The 11,717-nt window shown below is 62.3% G+C and overlaps 1 protein-coding gene across 5 annotated transcripts in view; it reads left to right on the top strand.

The window, feature by feature from the left end:
- The first annotated feature begins 2,847 nt into the window (after positions 1-2,847).
- The window catches only part of VAV2 (vav guanine nucleotide exchange factor 2), a 176,184-nt gene continuing 167,314 nt past the window's right edge, over positions 2,848-11,717 (top strand). For all 5 annotated transcript variants that reach the window (XM_082614300.1, XM_082614301.1, XM_082614299.1 and 2 more), the window contains exon 1: positions 2,848-3,582. In XM_082614300.1, coding sequence (XP_082470426.1) covers positions 3,379-3,582 — 204 coding nt within the window. In that variant the 5' untranslated portion in view covers positions 2,848-3,378. The remainder of the gene's footprint in view (positions 3,583-11,717) is intronic.

The following is an 11,717-nucleotide window of genomic DNA, read 5'->3' as shown; positions in this document are numbered from 1 at the left end:
GTTTCACTGGGTCCTTGCTGGCTGCCGAGGACAGACTGAAGGGGGCAAGGGTGGCGCAGGGGGAGGCTGAGGGGCCCAGTAAGTGGGGGCCTGTGACCCTCCTCCCTTACTTTGGGGTATGTGACTTCCTGCCCCATGGGTTTCATCTATGCCACTGAACTGGGACGCCCAGCTTCCCGCCTCTCCTGTGGACTGTCCCGGGGCTTCGTGTGGGCCTCTCCCACTAAGGAAAACAGCCATCACGCACGGTGGTAAAGGTGGGCCAAGCTGAGAGGCAACGCCCCGAGGGTACCGTTCACTTGTAGCCTGTGGGCTCCTCTCTATAGAATGTGATGGGAATTGCGCCCCCTGGAGGTGTGCCATGGGCGGTCCCGGCAAACAGCTCTGAGTCTGAGATGTGGACGGCGGTAGGATGTTCTGCAGCGGTGTCCCCTCTTCCTGACATGTACGCTGAGCTGATACAGTCCGCACCTGCTCCTGACACCCACGCCGAGTGTCTGGAGGAGAACAGCTCCTACCAGGTTCCGTTCATGTAGTCATTCATTTACTCTCACCCAGCCACCCTGCGGAGCCTCCCCCAAACCCTGTGAGGTACACAGGTGGGTCAGCGTCCCCAGTAGGACACTGGGGATCAGGAAGGTGTTGTGATTGGCTAACACACAGCAGTGAGGCCTGCGTCTCCTGACTTGGCTATTCTCCAGGCCAAACCTCATCTTCCGGCCGCTGGGCAGCGTCCCGCCAAGGGGCAGCCAGGTGGCGACAGTGCCCTCTGCACCCACCAGGGGGCAGCAGACGATCATCAGTGCTGATGGCTGGAGGGTGGCTGCCTGCATCCCAGCCCGGGCTCATCCTCTAGGTTGGTTCCTTGTCCAGGCAAGAAGGCCAGGAACAGCGAGGACACGAATAGGGTGCCCCACGCTGCCCCAAGCACTGTGCAAACCACCTGGATAATTACTTCTGTTCAGTCCTCGCCAGCGATTCTGACGGGATGGGGCGCTCCCCATTCTACAGAGAGGGCCGGGGGTTCCTGCCAGGGGAAGGTGCCTGTGCAGGCTCTGGGGGCGGGGGTGGCTGGAGGCGCCGGGAGTCAGGCTCTGTCCCCCACTTTGTGGTTTCTCGGGGTGATGCTAGAAGCCGCCTGCTGCCGCGGGGTCATCTCCTTTTTTTTTTTTTTTTTTTTTTACGACTTTATAGGAGTATAATTGCTTCACAATGGTGTATTAGTTTCTGCTTTATAACAAAGTGGATCAGTTATACATATACATATATCCCCATATCTCCTCCCTCTTGCGTCTCCCTCCCTCCCACCCTCCCTATCCCACCCCTCTAGGTGGTCACAAAGCACCGAGCTGATCTCCCTGTGCTATGCGGCTGCTTCCCACCAGCTATCTACCTTACGTTTGGTAGTGTATATATGTCCATGCCACTCTCTCGCTTTGTCACACCTTGTCTCAGGCAAGGCAGGCTCGATCTCCCCCTTCTGAGGCAGGCTCCTTCCTGTCGGTGTTCACGAAGGTGCCACACCCGTGCCACACCCGTTTCCTCGGGGGAAGGATGCCTGGACAGGAACTTAGAGCTCACCAGTCACTTGGCCTGGTTTTACTCCTGCCAGAGTCTGGGCTGTGCCCTGGGAGCCCAGCCCCTCCTCCACTCCTCTCCATGGGCCAGAACCTGGCCTGGGTCCCCATGCTTCCTCCTCAGTTTGGGAAGGGGCCAGCCTGACTCTCTGCAGAGGCCACTGCCCAGAACAGAGGGCTCAGGGGACCCTCACTGGGCTCGCAATGAGGTGGGGGTGTTACCCTGCTCTGGCTCCTGCCCCAGGAATGCCAAAGGAAGAGGGGAACTGGGCCATAGGGGCAGCTGCCGGGTGCTGCCCCAGGGTTCAACCCAAGTGTGTGGGGATGCTCAGAGACTGGTCACCCCCAGGCTCACCCCATGACTGAGCCAGGCTTAGAGGGGGGGAACAGCCTTGCCCAGGGTCACCCGGCTGAGAGCTCAGGGCTCCCAACAGCTGAGCCAGGACCCACATCATTTCGTCGCCAGATGGGCTCTTTATGTTCTAGAAGCCCTCCCACTGCCACAGGAGGCCAGAGAACACTGCCCACCCCTCCCAGAGGGCGTGGCCCAGGAAGGAGTTCAAGGCACGGTCAGTGGACCCCGCAGCCAGCATGGAGGCGGGCCGCTACCCAGGGCCGGGTCTGGCCGCATCTCTTTCCCTCTCTCCCACTTAACTTATGTCACATCTTCCATCTCGGACGCCAGGATTTGCCCTCTGGGCAGCTGCGAGTGGCAGGCCTCTGGGTTTCAAAACAGGCGAATCCCGGCCTTTGTGCGAGGTCGGGGGGCTTCCTGCGGGTCCCTAGCCAGCGCACAGGATAGGAAGGGGATCTGGGCGAGTCCCCGGCCCGTGTGCCTCCCGCCTCGAGTTCTCCCGTGGGGACCGCTTGGTGGACCGAGAGGGCGCGGGACGACTCCGCGCAGTCGGTGCCCCCTCCAGGGTCTGTCCTGCCCGAAGGACCGAGCAGAGGGCCCCAGCGCGACAGGGGCCACCTCCTGAGCTCCTCCTGAAACGCAGGAGAGACGCAGAGACAACGACCGGCCATCACTCCACAGGCGAGGTCGCGCGCCCCGGGCGCAGAGCTTCCTCAAAATCTTGGTGCCCCTCGCAGAAGTCGGCGGACCCCAGGCTCTGGCCGCGCCGCAACCCCCGCCCTCTGCAACTTTCGTGAGCGGCAGCCGGGCAGGAAGTGGGGGGGCGGGCGGGCGGGGGCGGTGCCAGGCGAGCGCGCCGGCCCCGCCCCCACCCCTCCAGTGGCCGCGCCCCCGCGCCCCCCGCGCCCTGGAGCGGCGGAGCTGCGGAGTCGGAGCCCCGGGCGTGGAGCGCTGAGCGCGAAGGCGGGGCGAACAAAGCGGCGGCGGCGGCGAGGGCGGCCCAGGCCCCGGACGCGCGGAGCAGGCGACCCGCCGGGCCTTTGTCTCGGGCGGGGCAGAAGCTTCGGCGGCCGCGGGGCGCCCCGAGCGCAGAATGCGGCGCCCGGCGGGGCGGATCGCGGGGCGCTGCGGCGGCGGGCTGCGAGGAGCCCGGCCCGGGGCCCGGGGGGACTTGTGTGTGTGAAACGGGGGTCCGGCGCGCTGCCCGGCGGCTGCCCCACGAGCGCACGTGGGCGGGAGCTGCGGCGCGCTAGGAGCCGGAGGAGGAAGAGGAGGGGACGCGCGGCGGCGCAGCGGAGACCCGGGGCCGCCCGCGCGAAGCCCCGCCCCGGCCGCCGAGCCCCGCGCGGGCGGGCGGGATGCCCCGCGGCCGCTGCACTTCGGCCGGAGCGCTGCCCTGAGACGGCCGGCCCAGCGATCGGCGGGCGGGTGGGCGCCGCGGGCGCCATGGAGCAGTGGCGGCAGTGCGGCCGCTGGCTCATCGACTGCAAGGTCCTGCCGCCCAACCACCGGGTCGTGTGGCCCTCGGCCGTGGTCTTCGACCTGGCCCAGGCGCTGCGCGACGGCGTCCTCCTGTGCCAGCTGCTGCACAACCTCTCCCCCGGCTCCATCGACCTCAAGGACGTCAACTTCCGGCCGCAGATGTCCCAGGTGAGGGTCCGGGCGCGCCGGGAGGGGCCCTGGTTTGCGGTCCCGGGACCCCGGTCGGAGCGACGGGCTCGTGGACGTCGGCAGGCGGCGGGACGGTGAGCGGAGAGGCGGCGCGCCCCGGCCCTCGGAACCGGCTCCTCCGAGGGGCGACCCCGGGAGGCACGAAGTTGGCAAAGTCCCCCAAGCCTGGGGTGCGCCTCCGCCGCCTCCGGGCACTGCCTGGGAGCACCCGCTGCTGGGCCTGCGCCTCCCGGGGTGAGGGGAGCTCGAACACCGGCGGGGCGCTCACCACTGCCGCCCCCTCTCCCGGGCCTGGGCCCCGGAAAGCAGCGAGTGCCCCCCCCCGCCCCCCGCCCCGCCGCCGACCCCAGGATCCCGCCGCGCCGGTGACCTCGTCAGGCGTAGGGTCCCTGGCTTCGCGCCTGGTGGCTGGACGCCCTGGAAGACAGGGGCTCGGGGCGCGGCGGGAGGGGCCCGGCGGGGCGGGGAGCCGGGATCCCTGGTCGGCAAGGGAGCGGCTGGGCTGGGGGCACCGCCCCCTCGCCGGCCTCAGCCTCCTCCCGAACCCTTTGGCGGGGGGCAAGCAGCGCCAGGCCCCCAGGGTCGCGCGACTTGGTGGGAACATGCTTCCCCTGTACCCTCAAGTGTGGCCTTTGTCGCGGCCGAGGCGCATGTGGCTGCCGGGCAGGCAGGAAAATGTCTGCTTGGCTGGCAGGCGCTGCCTTTCTTAGCCCCTTAGAGGGAACTTGGCTAAGACTTAAGCAGAGTGGAGGCTGCTGTCCTGCCCCCCCCCACCCGGGTTCCACGACCCCCACCCCAGCACCTTTGAAGGGGCCCTGGGTGCCCAGCGGGGCCAAGGGCCACCCCAGGTCTGGCCAGCACTGCCCGGGAGCAACCTTCCTGCTTACCCCACAGCCCCTTCTTCTGTGACCCTCTGGCCTTCCCAAGCCAGTGTGACAGCTGAAACGGGCTGGGGGGAGGGGGGACGGAGTGAGTCACTGCTTTTCCAGGCTGGACTGCGTGGCCTCTGCCCTTTGGCTGTGACCGCATTTCCAAGGAGATGGAGGCATCCCCCCCTTCAGGGAGGATGGGGGTGGCCGCTGACCAAGAAGAGTCTTGAGGGGACGGGGGCAGGGGGCCACCCTCCCACTCCACGGAGGCGGACGGCCCAGGGAGGGAGCCCTGGCCTGCCATCTGGTCCCCAGGCCCCTCTGAAGCCAGAACCATCCGGGGCCCTCTCAGTGCTAAGAAGCCCAAGGTCCCGGCGCCGGGTGCCCTCAGATCCAGTCCTCTCCTCTGCCCTCACCCCCCTGGGGGCTGGGACGTACTTACCCCATTTTACAGCTGGGGGAACTGAGGGTATTGGAGCTGCTGAGGGCAGAGCTAGGCCTTGAGCGGGAGTGTCTGTCTGCCTTTGGCTGCCCAGGCTTGCTGGCTCCTGGCTGACTGGCAGAGAGGCTGGGGCCCAGGGCACGTCCGGGGGTGGCTGGAGGGTGTTGGCTGGGTCCTGGAGCTGCCCCTCCCAGCCGTGTTTGGCCAGGATGGAGGAGAGGGCGCGCTGGCTGTGGTAGGTGGCCTGGCTCAGCCCCTGCGCTTCCTGGGGTCCCTGGAGCCATCCTTGGGCCAGCAACGCTGACACGGCACAGTCTCCTTGAGCCCCCCTGCTCCAGCCCGGGTGAAGGGGTGTCGAGGGGCTGGACGGTAGGGAGACCCTGATGGGCGAGTGTCTGTGTCTTCATGGCCATGTGCTCTTATTGAAACCTGGCACTGTCACCTCCCTGTAGTGACCGCTTTGGGGGCCTCAGTTTCCCAGTCTATGTAATGAGGACAGTACTAGTGGCTGCCTCATAGCCAGGTTGCCACGCTGAATGAACGTTAGAGATCTTATCTGGGCAGGTGTGGCCCCTTGTGGCTGAGGGCTGGTCTCCCCTGCCTGTCCTCTCACGGAGGGTGGGGCTGGTCACACCCATCTTTGTATGTCTCTTGCTGGCACAGGGATGGCTGGGTTAAGGCGGACGGCCCCATCTGTGTACTCACGATTAAAGAAACAATTCCCTTGACCATGTATAGCTGTGCAGGGTTTGGGAGAGGAACATGGTGGTCTGTCTGCGTGGCTGTTCTTTGCTGTCTAGGGAACTTCCCTCCAATGGAGGAGGGAAGAGGACGTGGTCCTCTTGGTCCATGGTGGGGGCATCACAAGAAAAATCACAGCTGCCTTTTCTTACCCACCCTGCCCTGAGCTAGTCATGATCCTCGGAGGCATATGTCACTCCTGCTTCATGAATGAGACAGCTACAGCTCAGAGAGGTCAAGTGACTTACCCCACATTACACAGGTAGTAAGTGGTCAAACTAAAACCTGGACTTAGGTCTCCCTTCCAGGACTGTTTAAACAAATCCTGACTTCAGAAGCTTTCCCTCTGCTGTCTTGCTGATTTTCTGATGGATGCTCCTGGCCCGCTTCTCAGGTTGTTCACGGTGTGTGTCTGTTTCCATGGGATGGATGGGGTGGGGAGTGCGTGCCTATTTCCTGGGGGATCTGGATCCTTTGCCGGCAAGTGGGCAGGGCCCTTCCATCTTCCTGCTGTCACCGTGTGCCCGTACGTGTGCCCTTACGTGGAACCGTCCAGCTCAGAGGGCTGCCTGACGTCCCCTCGTTCCAGAATGCTGCTCTGGCTTCTCCTGTGACAGGTGACATCCTGTTTTCCAAGTATCGCACTTCGAGTGCCCCTCTCGTTTGCGTGGATCTCAGCTGGGTTATTGGCCCCAAAGGCGCATAATAGCCACGTGCACTTACTGAGCATCTGCTGTGTACAGAGCCAGGTACTAGGAAGTGTTCACGGGCAGATCCAAGTTGCCCCTTGTCCAGCCCTTCTGGATCTGGTCGGGTGTGCTTTATTTTTTTTATCCAAAATGCCTGGCAGCCACGTTGGGTTTAATTAAAGTAATTAGCTATGACCAAATATGCTGATCCTAATAAGAGACCGCGTGTGTCTGGAACAGCTTCAGTTATGAGCTCCTGAGGTTGCTGATGCCAGCAGACGGCCCTTGCGTTTGGTCTAAAGTCTGACTCTTTAGGGCACCACCCGCCCAGCCTCTTGCCCTCCACCCTGGCAGGCCTCCTCTCCGTAGAACAAGGCTGGGAAGCCCGTCTGCAGGGACACGGCAGAGAGAGCTCCCCCATGCCCACACCTCCAGCTTCAAGTCTTTCCCGTCCCTGCCTCGTGCCGACGTTCCAGCCTGCGCCCCCCTCCCCTAAGCCTTTTCCATCAGCGTCCATCGTGTGCGGGCCCATGCTGGAAGACTACCCCTCCTTTTGTCCTGGTTCTTCCTATAGGAGCTAGTCTAGTGGCTGCCTCCTCTAGGAAGCCTCCTCTGATTTCACTCTTCTCCCATCCTGAAGCGTTGCAAGCCTGGTCCTTGACCCACCCCGCCGTGTACCGGGTATGACCTCTAACCCTGCGTTTTCCACACTTTGCTTTAGTAAACAAGCATCCCTCGGAGCCACACTCGTTGCTCACTGTCCTGAACTCAGGACAGTGAATCCCTCCCCTTCCGGACTGGTGTGAGCCCTCCCAAGGGGTCTCCGGGTCCTGCCGCGCTGGGCCTCCCTTTCTGCTGTGTTATTCCGGTCCTTCCTTTGAGGAATAATTGCCAAGCCCCTGCGCTGCCAGGCAAGGGCCCAGTCCCTGCTCCGAGATGCTTTCAGGTGAGCAGGACACACAGCAGGTTGTTGAGGTGCCTGTGGATGAGGAAGTGGCCTTTAAGTGTCCTGAGAGCTCCCAAGTGCAGGCAGGGGGATGTGGTTCCCGAGGCCAAGTGGTGTGATACCCGGGCTGCCGGGGAGCAGGGACACGGAGGCCGATTCCAGCAGAAACTAGGGCGCCTTTTCTTTTCAAGTCAGGTTTTGTTTTGTTTTTTAGATTTTATTTATTTATTTATTGGCTGCTTTGAGTCTTCCGTGGCTGTGAGCGGGCTTTCTGTAGTTGTCGAGGGCTGCTCATTGCGGTGGCTTCTCTTGTTACGGAGCACAGCCTCCAGGCACGCGGGCTTCAGTAGTTGTGGCACACGGGCTCAATAGTTGTGGCTCACGGGCTCTAGAGTGCAGGCTCAGTAGTTGTGGCACACGGGCTTAGTTGCTCCGTGGCATGTGGGATCTTCCCGGACCAGGGCTCAAACCCGTGTCCCCTGCACTGGCAGGTGGATTCTTAACCACTGCGCCACCAGGGAAGCCCCAGGTTTCGTTTTAAGTGTGAACATATCTTGACACTTGAGAGTACGTTGGTGCCCTGCACCCTCACATGTTTCCTACAGAAGAAGGTCCCCTCTGCAGCCACAGAGCAGCCACCTAAACCCGGAAAACAGCGGGGATGGCCTTGGAATCCACTCGAGCTTCAGCGCGTGTCTCCACAAATGCCCATTTCAGCAAATGGTCCACCTGGGGGCTGGGACGGCCCCTCCGCCTCACCTTGATTTTGCCGACCTGGATGCTTTTGAAGGTGACAGGCCCCTTTTGTTGCAGAATGTCCCTCCCTTTGGGTTCATCTGCCGTTTCCTCGCGCTGGATTCAGGCTTTGCACCTGGAGCGGGTGGAGTGACCACGCTGTTGCCTTCTCCTGGCATCCTGTCTAGCAGGTGGCACGTGGTTTCCAAGTGTCCCCTTGCTGGGGGTGTTGGCTTTCATCACTTGACGCCGGCGCTGTTGGCCGACGGCTCCGCCGCCAAGGTCCTCCGATCCCCCTTGTAGGTCACGGATATTCTTGAGAAGGTGCTTTGAGACAGCGACAGGATCAGTCCTCCCTCCCTCCCTCCCTCTTTCTTCTCTTCCTCTTTTCCTTTCCTTCCTCTCTCTGTCTACCCCTGTGGATTGTGGTTTCCTGTTCTGTCCCACGGATTCTCACCTGTTACCGTCACTCTTTATTTTGACACTCAGATGGTCTCTGGTTTGACCAGCGGCAACTGCTTCAAGCTGCTTACGCGTGTCTTTTTGACACGTTCCCATCATTTGGTGAGCTCTATCTCCTTCCTGGCACAAGATATCTGAGCTCATCTTGTATTTTGTTTTGTCTGGCTCCGGAATCAGCCGTTTGTGGAAGGAGCTCTGGGTCCGCAGTGCAGAGGCATATGTAGAAACCAGGATCTGGGTGCGGGCGCACCTGTGCTGGGGTGTGTCAGCGCTGAGGCCTGGGCAGTGTGCACCTCTGAGTTAACACAGGCGTGTGTGTCCCTGTCCGTGTGCTGCACCTGTTCACATTTGTACTTCTGTCTGTATCAGTGCTGTCAAGTAGGAAATGTGTGAGCTGCATCTGTCTCTTAAAATTCCTGGTGGTCATATTAAAAAAGTGAAAAGAACCATGTAACGTTAATTCTAATAATACATGTTATGTAATCCATGCCCAAGGGGGCAGAAATCAGATCTGTGGGGGTGAAGAAATCATATTCTTTTTATGCATCAAGCACAGATGTACCCAGAGAAAAGGACAGTACAGTACAGATATACAGTACATCTGTGGTATTAAAATTTCATGCGGGGAGGGCGATTAGGACAATGCCTGGAAAGGCTCCTTAGGTGGGGGGTGATACTGACAAGAGGTTGAGAGATGCTGATTGCCCGAATATTAGCATTTCCGGGCGGCAGGGTTTGGCACCCAGTTTGTGCAGCAGCGGGTGGCGATGGGGGAGGGGAGAGCAGAGGCCGGTGGACCAGGGGTCTCGTCTTTAGCGCTGACCTGCTGACCGGAGGGTCACTTGCAGGGCTGTGTGGGGCAGGGTCTGAAGCTTGGCTCTGGAGTTGGCAGGGAAGGCGGTCGGGCATCACCTGCCCAGGTCACGGGTGGGCGCAGGCTGGCGTTGGTGGAACGTGGTTTGTTTGTGCCACGTGTGCTGATGACAGAAACCTGGCTGCCGGGGTGAAACGGCGAAGAATGCTGTGTTGGGGGGGGAGTCTGTTGTGAGGGGCGACCCTCATCTGTCTGGGGTCTGGGCCCTGGAAATGGGGCATCTCCGTGCCGGGAATAAGGGCCCCGCTGTGCGTGGTCCCAGGGCCTGACAAGGGTGAGTAGGTACAAGGTGACCCCCCCCCGGTCCCTCATCTCAGCCCATTGCTGCCATGAGGTCCACATGACCGAGGATGTCGCCTCCCTGGCAGGGCGGTGCCCTCCGGCCCCTGCCTCCTGTCCCCGTGTCCAGGCCACGTCTGTGGCTACATCTTCCCAGGACAGGGCAGCGCTGCTGGGAAGACGCCCTGCAGCCCTACCGCTGAGACCCCGCCAGGTGGACCTCCCTCCCGACTGCCCCTTGAATCCAACTGCTTCTCCCCTGGCGCCCAGCCGGCAGCCGCCACCCCCTCCCAGAGCAGGGGTGGGCAGACGTTTTCTGTCGAGGGCCAGGCAGTAAATATTTCAGGCCCCGTGGGCAGACGGTCCTGTGGCAGGTCCTCACCTCTGCCCTCACCATGCCGAGGCAGCGCTGATGATCTGTGAGCGAACGAGGGGCTGTGCACCAACATGTATTCATGGAGAATGACACGTGAATTGCATATACTTTCCACATGTCACGAAATACTGTTCTTTTTCTCCCCAGCCATTTAAAAATGTAAACACCTTTCTTAGCCTGTAGGCTGGGTAAAACCAGGCAGCGGGCTGGTTCGCTGCTGCTTGTCTGCTCAGAGCCCTTCCCGGGGCCTGCGAAGGCGTCCTGGTCCCCGGGGCTCCCCCCTCCCCGTTCCCATAGCGCTTGGCAGTCACGTCTCAGTTTGTATCCAGAGCCCTTGGCATGGGCTCCTCAGACAGGAAGTGATCCATGGAACAAAGCTTCCTCACCGCTTCCCTGGAGCCAGAAAACGTGCTGAGCCCCGTGGGGATGACCTCCTCTCATCCCCGGAGCGCGTGTGGCTGAGGCTGTGCTCTCAGCCCGATGAGCTGCCTGAAATGGCAGTGGAGGGGGCCACACGCGGCTGCCGTGAGAATCCTGGCGCTGACGTGTCACTGGCCTGGCTGAGCCTCACTCTCCCTGCCTGGAAAGGGGGTGACGGTGGCCACCTGCTTGGGCCTCCCACCAGGCCCGCTAAGTCTCAGAACACTGCACCTCTACCCCACGCCAGGCTGGCCGGCTTGCTCCTGCTGGCCGGACCCTGGCCCCGGCTCGCCTCCTGCCTCTTGGGCCAGCTGCCTTTCCCAGTCCACCTGGCCTCACCTTGCCTCTGGCGGCCCAGCTGCTGCAGAGCCTCGTGGGATGCCAGGGCCCGGGGCTTGCCTCTCCCTCCTTCCCTAGCCCCTAAGCCCCTCCCACTCGGCCCCAGGTGGGGGGTGGGGGGAGGGGAAGGATGGAGGATCCTTGGCCCAGGAGTGGAGGGCCCAGGGTTGGTGGACCGCAGCCCTGACCCTTCCTCTGAGGGTGACCGGGGACTCCTGCCCGAAGGGCTCTCACACGCTCTCTCTGCCTCTTCCTTCCGAAGAGCTCCTGGGCTGGATGGGGCAGGACTTGCTGTCCCGTTCTTCAGGGCGGTGCTGGTCCTTAGCAGGTGCAGATGTTTGGATCCCTGGGGGCAGAGGACCTCAGAGGGCTTCGTGGAGGAGGTGGCTCTTGAGCTGGTGGTGAAAACTGGACGCCTTTAGGTAACTAAAGGTTGGAGATGGGTGGTTGCTGCAGGGATGGGGCTCTGTGGGGGCAGAAGCTGGGGTGGGGGGGTTCCCACTGTGTCCCCAAGGCAGAGCGCTGCTGCCTGGCCATGCCCTGTCCTGAGAAACTTTGTTCCCTGGCAGCCCAGCCAGGGCGCCTCCCCTGGGCCTCGGGAGACCCTGTGAGGCACTGGGTTGGGTGGCCGTGCCCCCCGTCAGTGGAGAGGTGACAGGCTGGCCTGGGGACGCACAGCTGTGTGGGGGCCGAGGCCTCTCGCCAAGCCGCCCAGGTCTCTTGGAGCCTGGAGTGCCCTTCGCTTCGCTCCTCCCTTCGCCAGCAGAACAGCCTTGGCACGGTCCTCCGTGGGTGAGCAGGCTGGGGGGCTCAGCCTTTCCCTCACCTGCTCCCAGGCGGCTGGGGGAGGGTCACTCCATCATTTACTCCAAGTCCCATCTGCCTACGGGCTTTGGGCAGAGACCCCTGACCTGTGTCTGACCTTCTGGAGGGGAGACAGAA

The sequence above is a fragment of the Mesoplodon mirus genome (assembly GCF_964341445.2).
Source record: "Mesoplodon mirus genome assembly, chromosome: 1".
NCBI lineage: Eukaryota > Metazoa > Chordata > Mammalia > Artiodactyla > Ziphiidae > Mesoplodon > Mesoplodon mirus.
The sequence above is the reverse complement of the archived record's forward strand: the minus strand, read 5'-3'. Positions and strand labels throughout refer to the sequence as shown.